The sequence below is a fragment of the Sus scrofa genome, chromosome 14 (assembly GCF_000003025.6).
Source record: "Sus scrofa isolate TJ Tabasco breed Duroc chromosome 14, Sscrofa11.1, whole genome shotgun sequence".
Classification (NCBI taxonomy): Eukaryota; Metazoa; Chordata; class Mammalia; order Artiodactyla; family Suidae; genus Sus; species Sus scrofa.
This window is the reverse complement of record NC_010456.5, coordinates 41,718,266-41,745,116: the sequence shown is the minus strand read 5'-3', so window position 1 is coordinate 41,745,116 and position 26,851 is coordinate 41,718,266. Positions and strand designations below refer to the sequence as shown.

The window sequence follows — 26,851 nt, the reverse complement described above, 5'->3', positions numbered from 1 at the left end:
ATGGATATACCCCGCCTCCCAAAAAAGAAGTACAAACTTATAACTGACTTTTTTTTGCTTTTTGCACCTGTGGCATACGGAAGTTGCCTGGCTAGGGGTCAAATCAGAGCTGCAATTGCCACAGCCACGCCAGATCCTTAGCCCACTGAGCAAGGCCAGGGATCTAACCCATATCCTTATAGATACTGGTTGGGTTCATAACCCACAGAGCCACAAAGGGACCTCTGAAACAAGGTTAATTTTGACTCTTAACTGTGTGGTTGTAACTTTTTCACGTGTTTTCAGATTTGCTATGATTATAGTTCTAGATTACTAAGTGAGCAAAAGGCATTCAAAAGTTCACGTGAATAAGTGAAAGGATCCAACTGACTTCATTAAAAGATTCATGGGGAGGAGTTCTCATTGTGGCTCAGCGGTTAATGAACCCGACTAGCATCCATGAAGACACGGGTTCAATCCCTGGCCTTGCCCAGTGAATTAAGGCTCTGGCGGTTGCCGTGACTTGTGTAGGTTGCAGGCACATCTCAGATCCTGCATTGCTGTGGCTCTGGCATAGGCTGGTGGCTACAGATCTCATTGGACCTGGGAACCTCCATATGCTGTGGGTGCAGCCCTAAATAAAAAGACCCCACCCCCCAAAAAAAAAGATTCATGGGGAGTTCGAGGTGGCCTAGCGGTTAAGGACTTGGCATTGTCCCTGCTGTGGCTTGGGTTTGATCCCTGGTCCAGGGACTATCACATGCCAGATATCCTCTCCTCCTCTGCACCCCCCCCCAAAAGATTGATTAGTTAGGCAGCATCTCATCTAGCATGCAGAGATGCTCTGAGAGGTTGTACATAGTGGATGGCAGTTACAGGAAGGAAGTCAAATAACAAAAGGAAGTTCATTGGAGAAAAGTAAGTTCAAGTGACAGTGGCTTCTCATTGGCTGACCTGCTGCTGTTTCCATGGGCTGGACTTGTTTGCTGGGCAGGAAGAAAATCTTCCTGCTGGAGTATTTAAGTAGTTGTTCTTGTCCGAGAGTGTAGTGCAAGGTATGTCTTCTGTTGGGGTCTGTGGTTGACAGTCTGTTAAGTCTGTCTGGGGTAATAGACCAGACCTCCTCCTGCAGATCCTCCCAACTCCAATTTTAGTTAAGGTTTTCTTTTATTAATTTTCAGTTACGCCCCACCCTTTTAAAATGTAATTGATTTACAAGTATAGTTGATTTGCAATGCTGTGTTAATTTCTGCTGTACAGCAAAGGGATTCAGATATATATGTGTGTGTGTGTGTGTGTGTGTGTGTGTATGTTCTTTTTCATATTCTTTTCCATTATGGTTTATCAGGATACTGGACATAGTTCCCTGTGCTCTACAGTAGAACCTTGTTTATTCTATATGTAATAGTTTGCATCTGCTAACCCTAAACTCCATCTCTCCTACCCCTTCCCCTTGGCAACCACAAGTCTGTTTTTTATGTCTGTGAGTCTGTCTCTGTTTCATAGATAAATTCACTTGTGTCATATTTTAGATTCCACATATAAGTGATATTATATGGCATTTGTCTTCTCTTTCTGACTTACTTTGCTTAACAGGATACTTTCCAGATCCATCCATGTTGCTGGTGTGAGTTGGTACCTCACTGTAGTTTTGATTTGCATTTCTCTAATACTTAGCAATGTTGAGCATCATTTCATGTGCCCATTGGCCATCTGTATGTCTTCAGAGAAATGTCTCCTTAGATCTTCTGCCCAATTTTTGATTGGGTTGTTTGGTTTTTTGTTGTTGTTATTGAGTTGTAGCAACTGTGTATTTTGAAAATTAAGTCCTTGTCTATCACTTGAAAACTTGTCCTGCTCATCATGGGTTTTTTGGGTTTTTTTCTTTTCCTTCCTCCACCCCACTTCTATGTCTTGTACATTTTCTTAAAGCTGACACCTGTCATATGGAGATGAACTTGTGTTAATGTGTAGATTCCTGGAAATGAATGTCTTATTTACTAAAGTTTATCCCCAATCACATGGACCTGAAAAGCATTTGGATTAGTTTCTATTTTTGAGAGTTTAGAATGCCCAGTCCTTAAATGTGCTTGACCTTCAAACCAACTAAATAGAGCTCCTTTACAGATTAATATTAGGAGTTCCTATTGTTGGTCAGTGGTTTAAGAACCTGACTTAATGTCTGTGCGGATGTGGGTTCAATACCTGGTCTGGCTTAGAGGGTTAAGGATCCACTGTGGCCGCATCTGCAGCTCAATCTTCAGCACCAACTCCTGCTAGCCCTGGAACTTCTGTATGCCACAGGCATGGCTATTCAAAAAAAAAAATTTAGAACCATCCAGAAGTAGAAAAATACCTCACATTTAATTAATATCTATATGTATAGATAATGATACACATACACACATAGAAACTGTCAGCAGTTCCCAGGATGGAGTCCAAAACAGAGGAAAGGGCTGGGGTTTTCCATCTGGGAAACTGTGGTCTGAAAGCCACAATTTAGCTCCGGATGGAATTTTCTGCCAGCTCAAGCTGACCTGTCTTGTAAAGCCAAGGCAACTAGGTTGGGAGCTTGAATGCAAAGACAGTGGAGCTCAGACGGAGGGGAATTTAGCCATGGCCCTGGGAAACAAAAGCAAGACAGACAGTAAACTCAGGGTTTCTCATTATCCTGGAATGTTTTCAGCAGTTTGCTTTGGATCCCTCACTGCCACTAATCTGTTAAAGTTCAGCTGAGTAAATTTGAAGCACTAATTGGCTTCAGTTATTCATGAATCGGTCAGCATCTCATCTGGAGATATATTCCAAGGGGTCATATGAGATGGAAGACTTTTCTAGAAAGGAGAGTGGAGTAGTTGCATTTCCTATTTGGGAGTGCAAGATTTGTCTCTCCCTTTGGGGCCTGTAATTGGTGCCTTCCTATTTGGGGTAATTAATGAGGAGCAGGGAGGTGTGAGAGTTCCCTCTACAGGCCTTCCCCACTCCGACTTTAGTTGACATTTCCTCCTCATTTTCACAAAGGCAATCTTGGCTTTTAAGGTCAGGGGTCAGCATACTTTTTCTGAAAAGGGTCAGCCAGATGGTAAATATTTTAGGCTTTGCAGTCATCCCATCTCTGGGAGATATTCAACTCTTCATTGTAGTGAAAGCAGCTAGGTACAAAATGTAAATGAGATCTGTTTTCAAACTAGGGATTGAACCTGGGCATTAGTGGGCGGTAGGGGTGAAAGTGCCAAGTCTTAACCACTAGACTACCAGGGAACTCCTAGTTTTTAAAATGTTTGAAGTATGTTTGGAAATGCAAATATTGGTGAGCAGGGCAGACCAGGAGGTTAATACTTTGCTTAATTGTGGACTCTCTGTTCTCAAATCCCTCTCAGTGTCATTTCAGGTGACGAAAGGAGAGGTATGGTCTGGCTTCTAGAACATACTATGCCATAAACAAGAGTGTTCAGGGAGAACAGCCGCCAGAAAGGGTCCTTTACACAAGAGTGGAATTGGAGGGCATCTGAGCCTATTGTCACTTGGCCCAGATCATAATTATCTAGAGTCCTCGGGGTGGGAGGGAGCTTAAATGGAGTGTTAAGAAATTTCTTTGAGGAGTTTCTATTGTGGCTCAGCAGGTTAAAAACCCGACTAATACCCATGAGGATGTGGGTTTGATCCCTGGCCTTGCTCAGTGGGTTGAGGATCCGGCATTGCTATGGCCGTGGTGTAGGCCAGCAGCTGTAGCTCCAATTCCACCCCTTGCTTGGGAAATTCCATGTGCTGCAGGTACAGCTGTAAAAAGACAAGGAAAAAAAATTCCCTTGTCACATGTGGCTCTCCCAGAAAACAAAGAGGACACATCTATAGTTTGAGAGTTGCCTCTGTCAAAGTGTTGTCTGAGCTGCTCTAGGGAGTAGGCCTGATAATCATCTCAGCACCATAACAGGCTGATCCCCCAACCTGCATTAATTCATCCCCAACTCCTATAAAACCTTGATCTTCTCCCAGGGTCCTGTTGTTGATCTAAGACTTCAGAAAGACATGGGCAGCAGGCAAGAGGTACATCTCCTGCTTACAAATCCATTGAAGAAAATTCCAAGAAGTCTACTCCTTGATAACCCTTCCTTCTTGGAAAACAAGCCCACCAATGAACTAGCTCCAGCTATGAAGGCGGTGCCTGCACAGCCACCATTTAAATCATTTTGCATCTGTTTAGCACCCCTCTGAGTTTTTCCACCTTCAAGACTGCTGAACTGTGGTCCCCTTACCTTTGCTCAGAGTACAATGCCCTTCTCTGTGGCCTCAGCTACACCCATTCAGGCATGGACTTGGACGTGACCTTTGCCCTACAAGCTTCTACAGCCCACGTTGTACCAGCAGCATGGGCTGGATTTCTTCTCCACCAGCTCTAGTGAGTGCCAGCTGACCCTGCCTGGGAAACGAGCTGTTTTGTTTCTGTTTCTTTTTCCCAAGTCACGAAAAATAGGAAACGTTTTGTTGAATGGTGCCTTCCTGGAGAAGGTTTTACAAAATCTCTTCCAGGGCAAGAAGCCAGATGATCTTTTGATAATGATTGTTTCAACCCATTCAAACTTTCACTGTGGGTTTGTCCCAGAAGCCATTTCTCAAACATCCCTCAGGCTGCACGGGGTTAATTTTCATCCTGGAGTTCCCGTCGTGGCGCAGTGGTTAACGAATCCGACTAGGAACCATGAGGTTGCAGGTTCGGTCCCTGCCCTTGCTCAGTGGGGTTAACGATCCGGCGTTGCCGTGAGCTGTGGTGTAGATTGCAGACCCGCGTTGCTGTGGCTCTGGCGTAGGCCGGTGGCTACAGCTCCGATTGGACCCCTAGCCTGGGAACCTCCATATGCCGTGGGAGTGGCCCAAGAAATAGCAAAAAAAAAAAAAAAAAAAAAAAAAAATTTTTCATCCTGTTCCAGGAGAGCCAAAATGACTTTGTGTTGCTGACGATAACTTGGATTTTATTTCCCCCGTGGCGTAGATATGTAGGGATTTTGAAATAAAGCAAGAGATGGGATGAAAAGGAGGACAGCAGAACTTTCTCCGCTTGGCCCGGGTTATGCCTGTTCTTTGGGGACCTTGAAAGTTAAGTGCTCCAGGGATCTTTTTAAACAGCAGGGGTCAGTTCATCTAAACGTTAACATTTATAGACACAGCAGCGAGCAGCCAGCTGGCTGAGATTCAGGTCCTCAGCAAACAATCTGGAAAAACCTCAGCCTCAACTCGCAATGGGAGGACATGGGGAAAGAAAAAGCGGCCAGGTAAGTGGTAAGTGGGCTCCTGCTTCCCACTCCCCGGGTCACAGCGTTCTTGAGAACAGGAATTTAAGACCCAGAGGAGCCTGCGCAAGTGCCCAAGAATCAGCCACGCCTGTTGTGTGCAGGAAGCCTGTCTGAAGGGCTCCAAACAGAATGTATGTGCGGCGATGAAAGGTTTTTCTTTGCTTCTATAAATGGTTATGTTGCTGGGATCCCTGTGCAAACTTGCATCAGTTTCACAGACCAAAATGGTTTAGGTTTCAGCTTTACCTAAAAGGCAATCCTGGGATATTTTGGTCCCCAAAACTTCTGTCGTAAGGAATTCTGTTTTGTATAGATGTCCAGTCTCTCAAACTGTTACTCATTAAAAAAAAAAAAAGAAAGAAAAAGAAAAAGACTCTAAGAGAAAAGCTTTTCTGGTGGTCGTGTGTTGCTAGAAAGACGAGATTTTTTTTTTTTTTTTTTTTTTTTTGAACAGCATGTTACAGAGTAAAAGACCGAAGCAGCCGAGAATGAAATGGGGCGTCTTTCTGACCAATCCTCTGTCTGTCCTTCCTCCTGGAAGCTGCTGTCCCCTCACCTTTTACAACCACACCCCCAGACATTGTTTCCTTCAGACCTTTTGTTCCGGCTTTCCTGATGTGGGAACTATTTTAACATAAGTGGTTAGGACGCAGGGAGAGTTAAGCAGGAAGCGGGTTTTTGAATTAAAAACCTGAAAGCTATAGACATTGTTTTCTACACTGTTTCTACTTCTTACTGTGCCTTGCGGGGATCATTACAAGATTTCTTTAATGACCTCCTTGGGTTTTAACTGGAAAAAACCCAGCCAATTCTAAATCATGTGATTGGAGGTGCAAACATCCCCATGTCATGACTATTTGAGGAGCTCTGGGAAGGCATTTTATGTTCATATGAAGACGTTTTATTTGCTCCTGCTCAGGTGCTGTGTAAACTCCGTCAGAGTCTCATGACCTTCAGATCCAAGACAGAAATTAGCGTATGACACTACCTGAGATACTTGATCATTATGGGGAAATAAACATTTTAATCTTTTGAAATAGAGGTTTCCTCAAAGTCTTATCCTGGTAGAAACTTGGGACTACCTCATTCTAAAGCTTTCTCAGAATTTTTTTTTTTCTTTTAATGGCCTTACCTGTGGTGTTTGGAAGTTCCCTGGCCAGGGATTGAATCCAAGCCACAGCTGCAGCAACGCCAGATCCTTTAAAACCCATTGCACCGGGCTGGAGATTAAACCCATGCTTCCAGGGACCCGAGCAGCTGTAGTTGGATTCTTAACTCACTGAGCCACTCTTTGCTCTGAATTTTGACTCAGGGCTCTTCCTTCAGAGGAGAGTGTGGGAAACCTTGGAAGCGTGGTCAGAAATCTTGCATTTTATCTGAAAACTTCATGAACATTTCACATTCTATTCTAATAAATCTCTTTGTTATAATAATAGTAAACTTACCATGGAGTAAGACAGGCTATGGCCATTTATTCTAGGGACCCGGGGCTGCTGGGCATGGCATGGTGACAGGCTCAGGTCAATCAGAGACCCATGGCAGAGCTCCGCCCAGGTTAGCCCCATGCCCAAAGTCCTGCTCTCTGCACCTCAGAGCACCCAGCACACTTCAGCCCCTGACCTGCCCCTTGATGATATGACCTTGGGCAACTGACTCCCCCCTGAACCTCATCTCCATTTGCAAGATGGGACCACATCCTTCACAGTGTTTTCTGCAGACCTTTAAAGGGACAGTAAACTATACAGCATAATGCCTGGTAGGTAGTAAGAGCTCAACAAATATTAGCCTTTATTATTATCCAACAATCTCACTGGTGTCTTGAAGCACTGCTCTGTAGCTCCCAGTGTGTCTACACCAGATTCACCAAAGAGCCCTGTTGCCAGAGTCAGTTTTTCAACAGCCTGCTTGCTGGGAAAGGGGTGGAGGAAGATGAAATCTGGGTAGACCTGGGTTTCAGGCCTGTTACTCTCAGACTTCTTCTTTTTAAAATAATGATTTTTATTTTTTCCATTATCGCTAATTTGCAGTGTTCTGTCAATTTTCTGCTGCACAGCAAGGTGACTCAGCCACATGTAACATGTATACATTCTTTTTCTCACATTAACATGCTCCGTCACAAGAGACCAGACATAGTTCCTAGTGTTATACAGCAGGATCCCATTGCTTATCCATTCCAAAGGCAATAGTTTGCATCTATTGACCCCAAATTCCCAGTCCCTCCTACTCTCTCCCCCTCCCTCTTGGCAGCCACAAGTCTATTCTCCAAGTCCATGAGTTTCTTTTCTGTGGAAAGGTTAATTTGTGCCATATATTAGATTCCATCTATAAGTGACATATGGTATTTGTCTTTCTCTTTCTGACTTCACTTATTATGAGCGTCTCTAGCTCCATTCATGTTACTGCAAATGGCATTATTTTGTTCTTTTTATGGCTGAGTAGTATTCCATTGTGTATATATACCACATCTTCTTAATCCAATCATCCATCGATGGACATTTAGGTTGTTTCCATGTTTTGGCTGTTGTGAATAGCGCTGCAATGAACATGCGGGTGCATGTGTCTTTTTTAAGGAAGGTTTTGTCCAAGTATATGCCCAAGAGTGGGATTGCTGGGTCATATGGTGGTTCTATATTTAGTTTCCTGAGGTACCTCCATACTGTTTTCCAAAGTGCTTGTACCAATTTACATACCTACCAACAGTGCAGGAGGGTTCCCTTTTCTCCACACCCCCTCTAACATTTGTTATTTGTGGACTTATTAATGATGGCCCTTCTGACTGGTGTGAGGTGGTACTTCATGGTAGTTTTGATTTGCATTTCTCTAATAATCAGGGATGTTGAGCATTTTTTTTTTCATGTGCTTATTGGCCATCTGTATATCTTCTTTGGAGAAATGTCTATTCAGGTCTTTTGCCCATTTTTCAATTACATTGTTGGCTTTTTTGCTGTTGAGTTGTATAAGTTGTTTGTATGTTTGAGAGATTAAGCCCTTGTCAGTTGCATCATTTGAAACTATTTTCTCCCATTCTGTAGGTTGTCTTTTTGTTGTTGTTGTTGTTCATGGTTTCCTTTGCTGTGCAAAAGCTTGTCAGTTTGATTAGGTCCCATGGGTTTATTTTTGCTTTTATTTCTGATGCTTTGGGAGACTGACCTAAGAAAACATTTGTAAGGTTGATACCAGAGAATGTTTTGCCTATGTTCTCTTCCAGGAGTTTGATGGTGTCTTGTCTTACATTTAAGTCTTTCAGCCATTTGGAGTTAATTTTTGTACATGGTATGAGGGTGTGTTCCAGTTTCACTGATTTACATGTGGCTGTCCAGTTTTCCAGCACAACTTGGTGAAAAGACTGTCTTTTTCCCATTTTATATTCCTGGCTCCTTTGTTGAAGATTAATTGACCATAGCTGTCTGGGTTCTTCTTTTTTTAAATTGACTTCCAATGTTCTGTCAATTCCTGCTGTACAGCCAAGTAACCCAGTCATGCATATATACACACTCTTCTTCTCACATTATTTTCCATCATGGTCAATCACAAGAGATTGGATATAGTGCCCTATGCTGTACAGTACACGGCTTAGGCATTCCAAATGCAATAGATTGCATCTACTAACCCCAAACTCCCAGTTTCTCCCACTCCCTCCCCCCGCCCCTTGGCAGCCACAAGTCTGTTCTTCATGTTTGTGAGTCCGTTTCTGTTCTGTAGGTAGGTTCATTTGTGCCATATTTTAGATTCCACAAATAAGGGATCTCATATGGTATTTGTCTTTCTCTTTCTGACTTACTTCACTTAGTATGAGAATCTATAGTTCCATCCATGTTGCTGCAAATGGCATTATTTTGTTCTTTTTTATGGCTGAGTAGTATTCCATTGTATATATGTACCACATCTTCTTAATCCATTGTTCTATCGATGGACATTTAGGTTGTTTCCAAGTCTCGGCTATTATGCACTGACTAGTAAGTTCTAGTGACAGTGATCTTGCACATAACTTCCCTGTGAGGGGCACAAGGAGAGCTGGAAGGTCCTAGGATAGATGTTGGGCGTCCAGCTGTTCTGTCTCCCAAGGTCCCTTGTATCCCAGGGAGGGGGAGCAGGGTGCCCATCCAGGTGGTTGCCCAGCACCTCACCTTGACACTCACACCCTTGGGACTCAGTGGGGCAGGAGGACCATCTCAGGAGGTAGGAGGGCTGGGCACTCAGCCACACCTGAGCCAGATGTGGCATCTGTGCATCCAACAGCTATTTGCCAACCCTCCCATGTGTGAGGTGCCACACTGTGGAGTGGAGAGTGTGACAGAGTCAGTCCTTGTCCTCAGGAAGCTCACATTCCACTGGGGCAGATGAATGAGTTCATAGGTGAAAATATGTCAGGTGAGCAGGTGATAAATGACACAAAGGGAAAGCACTTGTCACAGAGAATAAGACAGACCCATAAGGGGGTCAGAGCAAGTCTGCAGTGGGAACACTGGAGCCAAAGACCAGTAAAGGAGCAAGAGATAACCATGGATGGGGGCAGGGAGGGGAGGAACATTCCAGAACACGGGCCAATGCATGCAGGACTGAAGGGGACCACTGTGGCCAGATCTCCAGGAAGAAGGGCACGTTTGTTCCACGGCTCAATGCCAGCATGATCCTGGGCAAGTTTAAGTTCTCACACTCCGGGTTTCCTTCTCATTAAATAGGATTCTAGTGACACTGCTCTCACAGAGTAGCATGGGATACTAATGAGAAATGGTCAGTACAGAGCCCAGCACATAGTACTGATAAGTATTAATCAGCAGGCAGGGTGCCTTACATCTTGCTTTATGTTTTGAAACTTTTTAATATATAGAAAGTTAACTTCTTTTCATTCAGAAGTAGAGTGAATAGCACAAGCCCCCAGGGATTCATGACCCGCTTTCACTAACTGTTAAGTTTCTGCCTTTTAGTTTCTCCTACTCACATGTACACCTTTTTGCCCTGTGTTTTCCTCCAAGATTTTATTATGAACATTTTCAGACATGCAACAAAGTTGAAAGAATTTTACAGCGAGCACCCATGCACCCACCACTTAGATTCTGCCATTAACAATTTATTTGCTTTTGTCATTCGTCTGTCCCTCTATCTATGCTTTTTAACACATTCCACAAACGTTTCAGACACCAGGCTGCATTTCCCCCTGAATACTTTGGTGTACATATTATTACCTGGAGTTCTGTTTTTCTGGAGCATTTTCAAGCAAATCTCAGAGCCAGATAAATATCTTAGTACATATCTCTAAATGAGCTGGGGACTTTAAAAAAACAAAACAGGAGTTCCCACTGTAGCTCAGTGGTTAACGAATCTGACTAGTATCCATGACAACACAGGTTCGATCCCTGTCCTGGCTCAGTGGGTTAAGGATCTGCCATTGCCGTGAGCTGTGGTGTGGGTCACAGATGCGGCTCGGATCCTGCGTGGGGTAGTGTGGCTGTGGTGTATGCCGGTGGCTACAGCTCTGATTAGACCCCTAGCCTTGGAACCTCCATATGCAGTATGTGCGGCCCTAAAAAGACAAAAACAAAATGAAGCAAAACACAAAAACCGTTGCTATGATTAACTATCTCCAGCACAACTGATGCTCTTTCCTTAATCTAGTATCCAGTTCATGCTCAAGGTCCACCAGCGGTCTCAAAGCTGTCTTCTAGATGGCTTTATTTAAATCAGGACCCACAAAATACCCTATTGTCTCTTTTCATCTATAAGAATCACCACCCTCCTTTATTAAACGCCCGTTGCTTATTGAAGAAACGGAGTCGCTTGTCCCATAGACTTTCCCCCATCCTGGATGTGGCTGTTATACATCCTCCAAGTGCCATTTAGCATGTTCCTCTGACCCTCTTCATAAGCACTAAGTCTAGAGGCTTGAATCACCTCAGGTCCAAATCCAGAGCTGTTACTGTGTGCTTTTCATTGCATCATGTCAAGAAGAAAAGAATGTCTGGTCATCCCATTTTTAGTGACACTGACCCCAGTTTCCATTGTGAGTTCCCCCATCAGCCTTTCACCAAATGTTTTTACAAGCCATTGATAGTTGGAGCCTAGAACATGATTATTTCATTGCTGGTTGTGGATGGTGGTTTTTAATTTCCACCAGCCCTCCTGTGATTATTAGCAGTCACTGTTCTATAACATACAGCTTTCATCTATTGTTTGGTAGCCTTGAAATATACAGGGTGTTTTCCTAGGAAGAGCAGGATAATAAATGGTGCCATGACAACTTTCCAAGGTGTCCATGAGGAGGTTTTTTGTGTTTGCTTTGAGTAACATTATGACTGCAGGATTTTCAAAAATAGCTTTGATAGGAAGTTCCCATTGTGGCGTAATGGAAATGAATCTGACTAGCATCCTTGAAGATGCGGGTTTGATCCCTGGCCTTGCTCAGTGGGTTAAGGATCCCACCTTGCTGTGGCTGTGGGAGGCTGGCAGCTGCAGCTCCGATTTGACTCCTAGCCTGGGAACTTCCATATGCTCCAGCTGTGGACTTTAAAAAAAAAAAAAAAAAAAAGAGCAAGAAAAAAGAGCAGAAATAGAACTTGAATCTAGCATCTCCAGATCATATATTACGTTCATTCCATTGCACTGCCCATAGGGGTCTTAGGTTCATACTCAAAAATGATCTGGATTAATTCCTGCCACAAAACTCAATCCATCAGCGAGGCCGGCCTGCCTACACTATCTGAGATTGTAAACTGGGATTCCATCAGGATCCCAAGGGCCAGGCCATCCCTCAGATCCTCTCCCTGCCCTTTGACGTTTTTGTGTTGCTGCAATTTAGCAAGAAGTGGTCCCTGAGTCTGCCATTGATACTTGTGTCCAAGCTCTCCCAAGCGTTCTCGTTAGTTGGTCTTTACAAGAGCCCTGTGAGGTTGCCATGTTTCAAAACTGGAAAGCTGAAGGCCCAAGACTCAAATACATATTCTTAAAGAAAGGGGAGAGGCAGAAGAGAGGTTGCTCTTTTTTTTGGCCAGACCTGGAGTGTTTGGACGTACCTGGGCCAGGGGTCAAACCCGTGACTGCACTGCAGCTGCTGCAACACCAGATCCTTTACCTGCTGCACCACAAGGGAACTTCCGAGAGGTTACCTCTTTGTAGGGAGGCAAATCACCCGTGGGGCTCGGTTGACATTCGCAACCCGATTTCCCAAGCTGCCGGGAAGCATTGGGGCAGCCTCAAAGGGGAGCAGCTATCCCCAGGGGAGTGTGTGGCTCCAACAGGAGGAGGCTTCCTCCTCTGGAGTTACAGCACTGCCTTTCAGGTTGGATACTGCAATGGCCCTGCCCTGGGACTAGCTGGGGTGGCAGCCCTCAGCCAGCAGAGCCAGGGCAGCGGGGGAAGAGGTCCTCGCTACCTAACAGCTCCACATCAGGGTAAGTGTTGTATCAAATCTGTGGTCTCCAAGGCAGAGGCCATCAGCACTAATACTCCAGCAAGCCTGACAACGCCTCCTGTTTGCTGGCTTCATTTATGTGCAGCTAAACAATCCACCGATGATGTGCTGCTGAGATTGGGAAAACTAAGACTCAGGTTAACCATGCTGCTTGTAGGTGGCAGAGCTGGGATTCCAGCCCAGGCGGCCAGACTGTAGCATTGGCTGTCGGCTCTCATGCTGTAGCTCTCCATAGCTCCAAGAAGGAAAAAGGACTCCCTTAAAGCATCTCTGACTGCGGCCCCACCCCCACCCCACCCTTTTCTCAGCTCCAGGCTGACTGTTGGGTTCTTGCAGAGTACCTGGCTCCTCCCCCTTCTGAGCTTCAGTATCTCTGGCTCCATGGGCCTCCGACGCTATTCCTCCACCTTTGCCTGGTGAAATCACCCTCTTCCATCTCATAGACATGCCTGAGAAAGCCTTCCCTCCCCTCGAAGGCCAAGGCGCGGGTCCCCATCACATGGTCCTTCAGTGCGTCTTCTTTGTGGCGATTCCCCTGGTTGTGCCCTTATGATCCTCTGTGGTCTTACTTGCTCCTCAGCGAGAGCATAAACCCCACATGGGGCAGGACCACTCCTGCTCTGTTTGCTCCGCATCTGTGCCAAGCGGCATGGCACCTAGGAATGACCTGCTGGTGACTGAGTAATGGTTGAGGAATGCAAATTCCTGGCACAGAAGGAATAGAGAGCAAGGAGGGTGGCGTTCCACCTGCAAAGGTGGTGGGGGACCAGGACCTTGGGTGAGGGGGACAGTCGACCTCATCCGTCATCTGCTGGGATGACTCGAGTGAGGCAGGATGGCCACAGAGGAGCCCCGGAGGCCTTTGAGATGGCAGTCAGTTGTCCACTGGAGGTGGAGGACCTGCTTCTCTTACATTTCCCCGAGGTGGGAGCCAGTCTGGAACCACTTGGGCTGGTTTTGCGTACCCTCCCCCGCCTGGCACAGGTCAACCCCATCAAAAGCTGGGTTTGGCTCAGCCGGTGTTAACTGAGTACCGACAATATACCAGGCACTGGGGACACACCCCTTTCTAGGTCAGGGCTCCCAGAGGACCCTAGGACTTTAGGTATCTGAGCCTTTTTCTAACTGGGGAAAGATTGAAATTCACAGTTTCTCAAATGCGTTTTCCTTCTGGAAGCTGTTCGCAAGTCGGCAGCCCCCGAGGCTGCCCACCTGCTCGATTCTAGGATCAAGTGGTTGTAGATATTTTATGCTTCCTCTAACAGTATTTGCTGGGCTTCTCCAGAGACCTCATTCTGTTGTGTGTTGAGTTGCAGAATTGCTGACCACCCACCCGGCCCCGTGTCTTTTTTCTTGGTTTCTGATGCCACCCATCCATGAGGATAGCTGATGAATCCATTGCCTCAGTAGCCTGCTCACCTCCACTTATGAATCCAGGCTTTGGAGTTGGACCGAGCAGGGCTTGATTCTGTGTGCCTCCAAGCCGTGTGAGTTTGGGAAATTCACCCCTCCTGTCTGACACTGAATTCTCACGCGTGATTTGTGGAATGGAATAAGAATAGGTACTTCCCTTGTCAGGCTGCTGTGAGGAGTAAACATGATCCTGAATGCAAGATACTCATTTTAACAGGAGGTGTAATCGTTATTAGCATAAGGCTCTTTAGTTAGTCTTTGTAGTTAAGGAGTGTAACAGAACAAGAGTCTGTTCTTAGAGGTGAGAGTTGCAATTCACCTGCTATCTCTGAGCACTTGTTCCTCTGGGGTAAGGAAGCATGGCACTGTCCCAGTGCCCTTAGCCACAATCGCAGGCCAAAGCAAGGTCCTTGGATTACACATGGTGTGTGCCTTCTCAGGTCTTCCTGTGTGTAGGGGAGGTACACTTCCCTCCCTTATCACCTGAAGGTTGTCACATGTCTTCTTCAGATACAAAAATACTAAAAAAACCCCAAATGAGTATCCTTCTCAATAGAACTAATTTGCTAATCCCCGCTCCTGGTTTAGTAACTTTGGCCAAGTTGGCATATAAGCATGGTGCCAAGAGCAAATTCTGTTTGAGATTTCCTGCCCACGCCTCCCCTGGCAACTTGGTAAACTCCTATTCAGCCTTCAAAGGCCCAGAGAAAATGCTCCTCTTAGCTCTCCTTCCCAGCCATCCTCACCCCTGGAAGTAGTTCTCTCTGAACTGCTTTCCAGATGTGGCTTTTCCTGATGCTGGGATTCTAGCAGCTAAATCTTGATTTGAGAAAGCTCATTTCTTTCTCTGGGCAGATCCCGCCTGTCTCCCTTGAAGCCATTCCCAGGAGGAACACCCCAAGGCTAGGGAAGTAGTTTTGTTCTTTATGTCTTGGTTGCATTTTAGTTCCTTAGGGGAGTGGATGCAGCAGAGATTTAAAAACAAACCTGGAGTTCCCGTCATGGCTCAGTGGTTAACGAATACGACTATGAACCATGAGGTTGCAGATTTGATCCCTGGCCTTGCTCCGTGGGTTAAGGATCTGGCGTTGCTATGGGCTGTGGTGTGGGTTGCAGACGTGGCTCGGATCCTGCGTTGCTGTGGCTCTGGCGTAGGCCGGTGGCTACAGCTCCAATTCGACCCCTAGCCTGGGAATCTCCATATGTGGTGGCGGCAGCCCAAGAAATGGCAAAAATACAATAAATAAATAAATAAATAAATAAAAACCTGTAGCTCAAAGAAACCAGGCCGTCCGTCCTGACAGTCACTTCTCGGGTCTGCTGACTTAGGATCTTGCTCAGGCCTCATGGAGGGAAATTCTGCACACAGAGTGGGAGGGCACGATGATAAGGAGTGTGGGCTTTAAAGTGAGGCCACTGGATCCCAAAACTGTGAATTGGGGGAGTGATGGAGCCTATGAAAGTGGAGGAAGGGAGTTCCATCGTGGCTCAGTGGTTAACGAATCTGACTAGGAACCGTGAGGTTGTGGGTTTGATCCCTGACCTTGCTCAGTGGGTTAAGGATCCGGCATTGCCATCAGCTGTGGTGTAGGTCTCAGACGTGGCTCGGATCCTATGTTGTTGTGGCTATGGTGTACACCGGTAGCTACAGCTCCAATTAGACCCCCTAGCCTGGGAACCTCCATATGCCATGGCAGCGGCCCCAGAAAAGGTTAAAAAAAAAAAAGTGGAGGAAGAAGTGGTACCTTTTGCAGAGGGCTACAGGGAGAAGTTGATCATGTGTGTGAAGCTCTTAGCACAGTGGCTGTGTCTTATATTTGCAGATGACAGATTAAGAGTGTGCTGTACACCTGACTCGGGAGAAAACTCATTGGTATCTGGCATGGGCTGGTCCAGGCTCCTCCCCCATGGCATGGTGCATCATACCAGCCTCTGGCTGAAAGGTGACACTCCCCGGGCCCACTTCCCTTAGTCACCCTGTGGGTGCCTGTCAGACTACACGAGAATGGAGCTGGTGGCCCCATCTGCAGTGACCGTAAGTGGCAGCGAGTGCTCGGGGTTCATCTGGGTGGGAGGAAAAATCCAGTGTACAACAGGGTGGCTGGTATTCCCGCTGACATTCTGTCCTCTCTGTCCTTCAAAAGGCCAGCCAGGTATGGAGGCCGTGTTGAGGGGTTGGGGCTGGAAAACAAACTCATGACCCCTCCCTCCCTCTCCAGCCCTTGCTTGGCGGCCAGCCAGCACCTGCTGGAAGCGAGTGGTTTCCTGCCTTCGTTATGACCAGGGCCACGACTGCCCTGGCACCAGGCAGCTGTTGCTTGAGTTTGGTTTGCAAGAAATAAAAATAGCTTTGGCCCTCGCTGGGTTTTCGGGTCAGCTGGGTTGTTTCAGTGAAGGGCAGCCGCTCGGCACAGCATGTCCGCAAGGGTTCATTGGAAGGACTCCAGGGGTTGTGGACTTGAACAACATGCACCGATGTTGGAGGCTTGCCAGATATGCATGTATACAAGCCATAGTGAGCCAAAGAAACTAGATGGCACTTGAAGAATAACGCTAATCTAGGCTTACAAAATATATAAGACTTTCCCAGACCTCTGGGGGAAGGGGAGTGAGACGGGAAATGTACATCATATGAGTGGCTGCTTGAAAGCAAGTTGCCAAATACTCCAGATGTCATTGACGGAAAGACATTGATATTCTTGTTCTCATGACCAGAACCCTAAGGGAGTTGGAGGAAAGGGCGTAAGAGCCTTAAGCCTAAACAATATAAAATTTCTCTGGAGGGTTAATCATTTATAGCATCAATAAATACAAAGGGTCTGTGCCTTGCATGTCTATAGCCTTGATCAGTAACATTGTAAATGCCATATGTGATTCTGTACGTATAAGGAAGTAGAAAATAGCAAATAAGAATCATGACTTGGCTCAGAGAGTTGCTGTTGCCTCTCGAAGGCGGTAGCCCCCTGATCCCCACTCTATTTCTTTGTCTCTTCTTAAATCTGCGGCACCGCTGACTTTGGGACCTGGGTTGATGAGCAGGTCTCATCACACCGAGCTCCTTCTAGACTGTATGCACGTCTGGCGCAGTTAAGTACACTTGGCCCTGTAGCTCCCCTGGTCCAGGTACACAGCCAGGTGTTGCTTGTAGCAACATGGTAACACCCTCCGCTTCATGGAATTTATTTATATCCACTCTTGGTGGCGGGACAGTGGAAAAGGAATGAGCGTTGGGCTTGGATTTGAGCAAAGGCAAGGAACCAAGCTTCTTTGAGCTGCAGTTTACCAAACTGTAAAATGGTACTGAAAACAAGACCACTGCAATCGTAACATCCATTAAGTTGTTCTGAGGATTGGAAGCTGGAAGGCAGTGCACTTGCTTGATGGTTTCTGTAGATGTAAATGCTATAAAGGTTTTGTGTGTGTGTGGAAATGGATGGTTTTCAGTTTATTTTATAGTTTATCTTGGAGTAGAGTTGATTTGCAATGTTGTGTTAGTTTCAGGTGTATAGCAATGTGATTCAGTTATATATATGTGTGTGTGTGTGTACTGATTCTTTTTCAGATTCTTTTCCCATAAAGTCTACTCCAGAATGTTGAGTTCCCTGTATTATGCAATAGGTCCTGTTGTCTATTTTGTATACAGTAGTGTGCATATATTAATCCCACACTCTTAATTTATCCCTTTCTCCCGCCTTTCCCTTTGTAACCATAGTTTTGTTTTCTGAGTCTCTGAATCTGTTTCTGTTTTGTAAACAAGTTCCTTTGTATCTTTTTTTAGATTCCACATATAAGTGATATCATATGATATTTGTCTCTGTCTGATCTACTTCGCTTAGTATGATGATCTCTAGGTCCATCCATGTTGCCGCAAATGGCACAATTTCATTCCTTTTTATGGCTGAGAAGTATTCCATTGTGCTCTATTGGTTTTTCGAAGCACAACTTTGAGGCAGGTAAACGGGGCAAGAATTGCTATTCCCACTTTACATGTGAAGAAACTGAGGCTCAGAGGGTTTCTTTGGGAGCTTCCTCAGAGAGGTCCCCTTTTGTCTCTATGTACTTACATGGGGAAGGTTCTCATGTGGTGGCCTGTGGGTCCCTTGTCATCTTTCTGCCAAGGAAAGGGAATACCCTGAGGTTTTTGTGCAGGTAACCTCTGCAAGGTAGGTTTGGGAATGTTAGGTCCACTGGCCCTGATCAGAATAACAGTAAATCTTAAAGGATTTGCCTAGTGGGGGCAGGAGGGCAAATGGGAAGAATTGCTGATCCCTCTGTTATAAGGGCTTCCAACTTAGAGCCTGGTGGCTTCACCCACAGCCCTCAATTTCTTACCACGCATGTGTCCTGCCATCTCGCCCATCTGCCATCTACTGGACCACCTTACAGTCCTTCCACCCTCGGTCCCCATCAGCCATCCATTCGTCCAGCCAGCCAGGGTTTCCTGAGCAAGTCCTTGAAGCCCTTGCCTTCTGCAAAACCGCATATTGATTGATTTTTCAATGGGAATCAATGCAAAGAATGCATTCTCAGGGTTCCTAAACCCCAAACCTTTGCAGCATATTTTTGCTTTTACTTTCTCAGCAATAACTCAAGTATTTTTCTGTCTGGGGTGGGGAGAGGCTTCGCTTTTCAGTGTAGTGCACTTCACTCTTGCTTCCTTCTGACAGTTTCCAATGTGTGAATTTCAAGCATGCCTGAAATTGGCCACATGTGTGTAAGGTCTTTTGCTTGGCACGCTACTCCAGGACTGCCACGGAGACACTCTGCTTGTTCCCTCTGGTGTCCCTGAATGCAGCTTCAGAAATGAGACCCTAAAGTCAAACTCCCAGCCCACCTCAAGCCGTCTGTCGGTGCTCAACCGGCATGCCTGGATTTAGCTTTGATTCAGTACACGATTTTTGAGCACCTGCTATTACCCAGCAGCAAGCTGGGCACCAGGATCCAGTAATGAATGATGACCCAAAGGTCCAAAGGTCTCTGAGTTGGCAAGGGCAGACCAGTGAACAGGCTGTGTCCACGAAGGCGGTCTGTACCCTCTGGCTAAGGTGGAGGGGGCGGGCTGCGGAGTTGTGAAAGGCTTGGCTCAGGTGGCCAGCAGAGGCTGTGAGAGCCAGAGTGACCACTTGGCAGTGTCTTGAAGGACCTTTACCCACCATCCCAACCTCCTGCGTGGAAAGGGCTTTAAGCTGTTGGAGCTCCCGGGGAAGCCAGGATAGTGTTTGTACCATTTTGGGCAATACCATCTACCTATTACCGACTTCAAAATTTGTCCTGAGGGCCTGTGGGAATCAGAAATTTCAGGATTCTGAACTTTCTTGCTCCTGCTTTTTGGTGTGCGTGTGGCCACACCCATGGCATATGATATTCCTGGGTCAGGGATTGAATTCAAGCCGCAGCTGTGGCAACCAGGATTCTTTAACCCACTCCAAGGGCTGGGGCTCAAACCCATGTCTCCAAAGAAACCTGAGCTGCTGTGGTTGGATTCTTAACCCTTGCACCATCTCAGGAACTCCTCTTACTCATGCTTTTTAAACTTTTCTTTGAGGAGTTTCTTTGTGCAAGAGATGAGTAAGAAGTAGACCTTGTCCCAAGATGTTCCCCCAGAAGCCTCAGGATGGAGGGAGGAGGTGTAGGAGTTAAGACCAGGGGATCTCATGAGAGGGCAGTCTTGTCCCCCAGGGACATTGTCAATGTAAGGAAATATTTTTTTTTCTTTTTTTTTAAGGGCCGCACTTGAGGCATATGGAGGTTCCCAGGCTAGGGGTCTAATTGAGCTGTAGTTGCTGGCCTACACCACAGCTCCAGCGACGCCAGATCCTTAACCCACTGAGTGAGGTCAGGGATCAAACCTGCAACATTATGGTTCCTAGTTGGGTTTGTTTCTGATGAGCCACAACGGGAACTCCTGTGTCAAAATTTTAAAAGAAAATGCCTGTCTGGAGTTCCCGTCGCGGCTCAGCAGTAACGAGTCTGACTGGTATCCATGAGGACTCGAGTTCGATCCCTGGCCTTGCTCACTGGTTTAAGGATCCAGCATTGCCATGAGCTGAGATGTAGGTCACAAACGCAGCTCAGATCCCTCTTGCTGTGGCTGTGGCTTAGGCTGGCAGCTACAGCTCCAATTCGACCCCTAGTCTGGGAACTTCCATATGCCGCAGGTGCACTACTGCAATGAGGAAAATGAGACAGGGTGCTCTTCCTCCTCCCAAGACTATGGTGTTGATTATAATAATACAATGATGGTGGAGTTCCCGTCGTGGGTCAGTGGTTAACGAATCCGACTAGGAACCATGAGGTTGCGAGTTCAATCCCTGGCCTTGCTCAGTGGGTTAAGGAGGATCCGGCGTTGCCGTGAGCTGTGGTGTAGGTTGCAGACACGGCTCGGATCTGTGTTGCTGTGGCTCTGGCACAGGCTCATGGCTACAGCTCTGATTCAACCCCTAGCCTGGGAACCTCCATATGCCATCGGAGTGGCCCAAGAAATGGCAAAAAGACAAAAAAAAAAAAATACAATGATGGTGATGATGAGGTCAGTGATGAGGATGGTAATGACAGAAGCAACACTCCCTTTTATCTACAAATTGGAATATGCAGTCTCTTTTTAAGATAAGCTTTATCGAGATGACATTCATATACCATTCCACTCACTCATGTAAAGTACGCAATCCAGTAGTTTTTGGTATATTCAGAGAGTTGTGCAACCATCACCACAATCAGTTTGGGAACAGAAATCTTATACCCTTTAGCCTTCACCCCTCATCCCACTAGACCCAAGCAATCAATGATCTTTTCATCTTTACACATTTGCCTAATATTAGTGTATTATCTACACAGAATCATACAATATGTGGCCTTTTGGGGACTGGTTTTCTCACTTAGCATAATGTTTTGAAATTCACCCATGTTGTGGCAGGTATCAATGGTTCATTCCTTTTTATGGCTGAATAGTATTCCACAGTATAGATGGACCACATCTTGTCTATTCTTTCATCAGTTACTGGGCATTTGGATTGTTTCCGCCTTGGGGATATTATGAATAATGATCCTATAACGGAGTCCTTTAATGTACGTGATCTCATTTGGTTCTCTGTCACATGCACATTTGTGATTTATGGTGAGCACGTGTTAATATATCTTAAAGTAGAGATGAGAAACTGAGATCCAGAGGGGTTAGGAAACATACCCCAGACCACAGAGCATGTGATGGACAGAGCTGCAAGGAGAACCCTTTCTCCACTCCCTGCCCAGTGCTTCTCCCCTCCGGCTCTCTCAGCAGAATACACAGAACCCCAACTGGCTCTCACATCAGCTCCTTTAAGAGTGAAACAGCATGATTGCCTAGATCCCAAAATGTTTCTCTTTTTCTCTTTACAGATTTTCTGAATGACCCTGCTCCTTTTTCTATCCTGCCTGATTATCTCTTGCCTGACCTTTTCCTGGTTAAAAGTCTGGGGTGAAATGACGGACTCCAAGCCAGTCACCAAAAGTCAACTGAAAGCTCCCTCCCTCCTGGGTCGGGAGCCTCTCCCAGCCTCAGACAGCTCCCCAGAGCCTCTGCAGGAAAATGACAACAGCAGCTCTCTGCCAAAGACCTCCAGCCAGGCTGAGCCTGCCTCCCACAAAGGCCCCAAAGACACCAGCAGGCAGAGAACTTCCCGGCCACCCCCACAGCAGGACCCCCAAGGAAACCCCCTCTTCTCCTCTGATGCCCCCGCAGCACCCCAAGCCAGCGTGACTCGGGCCGCAGGCCTGGAGGCCCCAAATGCAAGTGGCCTGGCCTTGCCAGCCAGACCCCAGGGCCAGCGAGCCAAAACTCTCTCCAGACAAGACAAGAAGCAAGAGCACATCAAGAGGCAGCTGATGACCAACTTCATCCTGGGCTCTTTCGATGACAACTCCTCTGATGAGGACTCTGGTGCTGGCTTGTTCCGAGACTCCTCCCGGAAGGGCAGCCGGGCCAGCCTGGGGACCCTGGGCCTGGAGGCTGCCCCGACTACAGACGAGGCTGAGACCCCTGTCACCACGATAAGGTAACAGCCCTTTGTCTTTGTAACCAGGAGGCTGAGTTAGGGTGGGGGCTGCACCCTTTCCCACTCAGCCCAGCCACCTACTGATGCCCATGCTGTGAGGGTAGCCAGGTGAAAAGCAGATGACAGAAGCCTGCTCCTGCCCTTCCCTCCCTCCCATCAAGATCATTTGTTGAGCATTTACTGTGCATGTGCAGGGCCCCATGCCAGGAAACTGGCTTTCTAGAAGATCGGGGTCTAGTTGGGGGAAGATGACCTATATAAGAACCAATTACAATTTAAGCTGAAGGAGCTCAGACTGGCAAGAACCAAAGTAGTGAAGGGAACCCAAAGGGAGGGACAATTTCCCTGCGTCCTGATGAGACATTTTTCTTTCTTTTTTCCTTTTTTTTTTTTTTTCTTTTTTTTGAGGGCCACACCCACAGCATATGGAAGTTCCCAGGCTAGAGGTCGAATTGGGACTGTAGCCACCGGCCTACGCCACAGCCACAGCACACCAGATCTGAGCTGCTTCTGTGACCTACACCACAGGCCAGATCCTTAACCCACTGAGCGAGGCCAGGGATTGGACCTGCAACCTCACGAATGCTAGTTGGGTTCGTTACTGCTGAGCCACAAAGAGAACTCTGAGATGTCTGTTTGTTCCTTCATCCGTTCATTTATCCAATAGGTAACTAACAACTGAAAAATGTGCCCTCCCTAGGGATGCCTTAAAAGCAGAGATTCAAATACTATCACCACATCCATCAAACAAGTACTGATCTCGGAGAGACAGCAGTGAGTGATGGCTTGGAGCAAGATCTTAATGTTCTGCTCAGGAATTGAACCTGGGCAGCCTGGATGAAAACCAGGAATCCTAGACACTAGCTAGAGGCTAAAAGTAGAACTTCCTGATTCTTGCCCCCTGTTGAAAGCAAGAGTGTTTCAGGGAGGCAAAGACTGTGAAATGGATATAAAGTTTATTGTTAGAGACACAGTACAGCATGTGGGAGAGCACAGAATAGTAGTTTATTTAAGTCTAAAACAAAAACGTAATACACACCCTAAAGAGGAATGGGAGTACGGGCATCCCCGAGTGGGGAGCTCGCCAGAGAAGTGATCTAAATCCTTACACAGGACAGTTCTTCCAGGTCTTTGTTTACCTTTAGACCATTATCTTGTTTTATTTTTCACACCTGATTGAGCACAAGGCCCTCTCTGATAAGTGTGAGCATCTTTTGGCAAAGATGGATTCCAGAGCAAAGGATGCCAGGATGGTATCAGGACTTATTATGGCCTGGCGCCCGCTCCCTTTTGAGCCCTAGGGTTCTTACTGTGCATGTGTAATTGTGGAGCTCTCCTTGACCCCAGGGGTGACTGATGTAGTCATATCTTATCTTTCTGCCGCAGCAGAGCTCAGCCCCCGCCATCAACTTTCTCCTTGACGTGTCAAAGAGAAACAGGCCCAATTTACTCAGCCTAACAAGTCCCAGCTGTTCTCAGCCCAGGGGCCCCTCTACCTCTTACCTCAATACCTCCAGGTCCATCACAGGTGGGACTACCCCAGGAGTGTAGTCAGTGGCTTGTGGAAGTTCCTGGGTCAGGGATCAAACCAGCACCACAGCTGTAACCAGAGCCAAAGCAGTGACAACGCAAGATCCTTAACCCACTGAGCCAGCAGGGAAGTCACTGGCTTCATTTTTGTTGCTGTTTTCAGGTTTTGCCACCTCCACTGCCAAATTACACATGGAATACAGGTATAAAACTTAGGCCATACCAGAGAGTGGAGAGTAGAAAAGAGCCACTGACTGTGACTCCACCAGCCAGAAAGAGCCCCTGCTGTGTTCTAGCATTCCTTCCCACCTCCAGTCTGTTTTTCTGCCCTGGGAGTGACATCTTGTTGGCTCTTCTTTTAAGCACCTCTTGCACATGCTCTGCCAAAAATGAGGAATCCGGGACGAGGAAATGGGCTCTTCCATAGGCACCATGTTCCTGATGAGCTTAATTTTAACTCTGGTGGTTGGAAATTGGAGATAGAGGAAAATGGAGATTCTCTCTACTGATTTTGATGATCTTTAAGGGAAAACTCGCGTCTGGTGGCTGTGGTACGGGACAGCACAGAGCCAGCACAGACTTCCCCTAAGAAAGAGACCACTGTGTGCAGTCCTCCTACCAGTTCTAATTAAGAATGTCTCAGAGTCCCCCTTGTGGCTCACTGAGTTACGAACCTGACTAGTATCCATGAGGATGCAGGTTTGATCCCTGGCCTCGCTCAGTGGGTTAAGGATCCAGGGTTGCCATAAGCTGTGGTATGGGTTGCAAAAGAGGCTTGAATCTGGTGTTGCTGTGGCTGTGGTATAGGCCGGCAGCTGCAGCTCTGGTTTGACCCCTAGCCTGGGAACTTCCATATGCTGTGGGTGCGGCCCTAAAAAGAAAAAAAAAAAAAAAATCAAACGAATAGGCTTCCCAATGTAATAAATGATTCTATTATTATTCTCCCCAGAGTTCTGGATTCCTAGAAATGTGTGAGGATTAAGTGAATTTGTATTTCTAAGACACTTATCAGGAGAATAAACACTTAATTCATGGTAGGTTAAAATATGGAGTCGGGGGCAAGACTCCCACTTTCTACTCCCTGTCTTCTGCCACTCTTTTGAGAGTCTTTGTTGGTTTGTGCTTTAAGAAACAGCTCTTTGGAGCTCCTGCTATGGTACAGTGGGTTAAAAATCTGACTGCAGTGGCTCGGGTTGCTGTGGAGGTGTGGGTTCAATCTCTGACCCCAGTGCAGTGGGTTAAAGGATCTGGCATTGCTGCAGCTGTGGCATAGGTGCAGCTGTGGCTCAGATTCATATGCTGCAGGTGCAGCCATAAAAAAAATACACCCCAACCCCACCAAAAAAATAGCTTTTCTGGGCTGGCACATTTATCAAGGTAAAAAATGCCTAACTAAGGGCCTATCTTTACATTGCTGTGAGCCAAATAATGAAGTGAATTTTTTGCCCTTGTAGCTTCATTGCATATGGGAGTTCCCTGGTGGTCTAAGTGGTTAGGATTTTGTGCTTTCAGCGCTGTGGCCCAGGTTCAGTCCCTGGCCTGGAACTGAGATCCCGCATCAAGCTGCTGCATGCTGTGGCCAAAAGGAAAAAAAAGGAAAAAACAAAACCCCAAACTTAGCACTGTATGTAAATCATTTGTCCCACCTTGGCCCAGCAAAGAACTGGGGAAGGGGCAGAGGGGGTTCAGTTTTTATAAATGAGAGGCACCAATCATAGAGATGAAGGTGCATTGGGGGGTGAGGGGATGTAGGACCAACATGCTGTGTGACCTTGGGTAGGCCTTTTCCCTTCTCTGAGCCTCCAATTCCTCATCTGTAGGAGGAGGAGGCTGGACTGGACTCCTGGGTTGTGACACATCATCATAAAGTTCACAGGGCACACAGTTCTTTTGCCCCAGTACATGTGATTTTCAGAGTTGAGAATTTGAAATTTTAGCACCAGGGGTAACTCAAGGAGTTCTTCTGGTGCCTCCGAAGATCTGGATTTTTCCCCAAGAGCGTTTTCAGCCCCAGCTGAGTCCTGGAATCAGAGGCCTCTCATGGAGGGACCAGCATGTGTTCATTTTTTCTGATGAACTGGCATGAGAAGCCCGTGTGGAAGTATCTTCAGGGATCAAAGCCCACCTTGAAAGATTCCCCAGGTGCCTCTATTCTTGTTTGTTCCCTCTGATGTATTGTGAAAACTTAATCACTCCTTGAGATGATGTCTTTGATTTCTGTACTGTTCTACTTGGTTGTTAATGATCCAGGACCACCAGTTCCATGAAAACAGGGCCATATTTATGGAATAGTGGCCAAATACAGAAATGAAATAGGCAATCCAAACTTGCCAAAGACAGAATTCTGAATTTCAGGGGTGTGCAAGACCCTTGATGAATGAGTCTGGGGATGAATGAATGGATGGTTGGATGAACTGATGAATAGATGTGTGGATGAATGAATAGACCACTAGGTGTTTTGTCCCTCTTTAGCAGCATTAGAACTTTTGTTCTCGTAAAATCCCTTCAGCATAAATCTTGTGACTTTGCAGAGTTAGTCCTGGAGTTAAACTCCCAATTTCAAGTTTCTTCTGCCTTTAATACAGTCGTGCGGCCTTACCTTTCCCTTACATTTTCTCACCTGACAAGGACTGGCTACAATTATCCCATGACCATGCCATCTGTTCAGGGCTCCCCTCCTGTCTCTCTCCTTGTGGGTTCATCTCAGGCCAGGAGTTGGAACGTGGCCTTTCCTTGGACTTGGAAACCATTCCTCCCGCCCCTGGTTGGAATTCTCATGCAACCCTTTGAAATAGAGTTGATGAGAACATGACATGATACGGCAAAACAGTTACTCACACACTGTGAAATGAAGGTTACAGAGCAACCCCACTTATTTAATAAGCAGCAGAGTGTTTAGTATATGATGGACCTGGGGTAAGATACCAGTTTCAAAGCCACCTCTTACTAGCTTGTTACCCTAATTGTTCTACCCTAAGGGGTGCATGTGTGGCTTGAGTGGGATGGGACAGGTTCAAGATCACGCAACTGCAGTCCTGAAATTTAAAGTTATAAAATAAGTTTATGGAGTTCTCACAGCTCAGCAGGTTAAGAGCCCGACTAGTATCCATGAGGATGTGGGTTTGATCCCTAGCTTTGCTCAGTGGGTTCAGGGTCCATTGCCGCAAGCTGCGTTGAAGGTTGTGGATGCGGCTCAGATC

At 46.5% G+C, this 26,851-nt stretch overlaps 1 protein-coding gene across 1 annotated transcript in view; it reads left to right on the top strand.

Moving 5' to 3' along the window:
- Positions 5,201-26,851, top strand: part of ACACB (acetyl-CoA carboxylase beta) — a 118,343-nt gene continuing 96,692 nt past the window's right edge. Inside the window, 3 exon segments of the mRNA NM_001206399.1 lie at positions 5,201-5,249; positions 15,915-16,126; positions 21,466-22,121. Of these exon segments, the coding sequence (NP_001193328.1) occupies positions 21,475-22,121 (647 nt within the window). The 5' untranslated portion in view covers positions 5,201-5,249; positions 15,915-16,126; positions 21,466-21,474.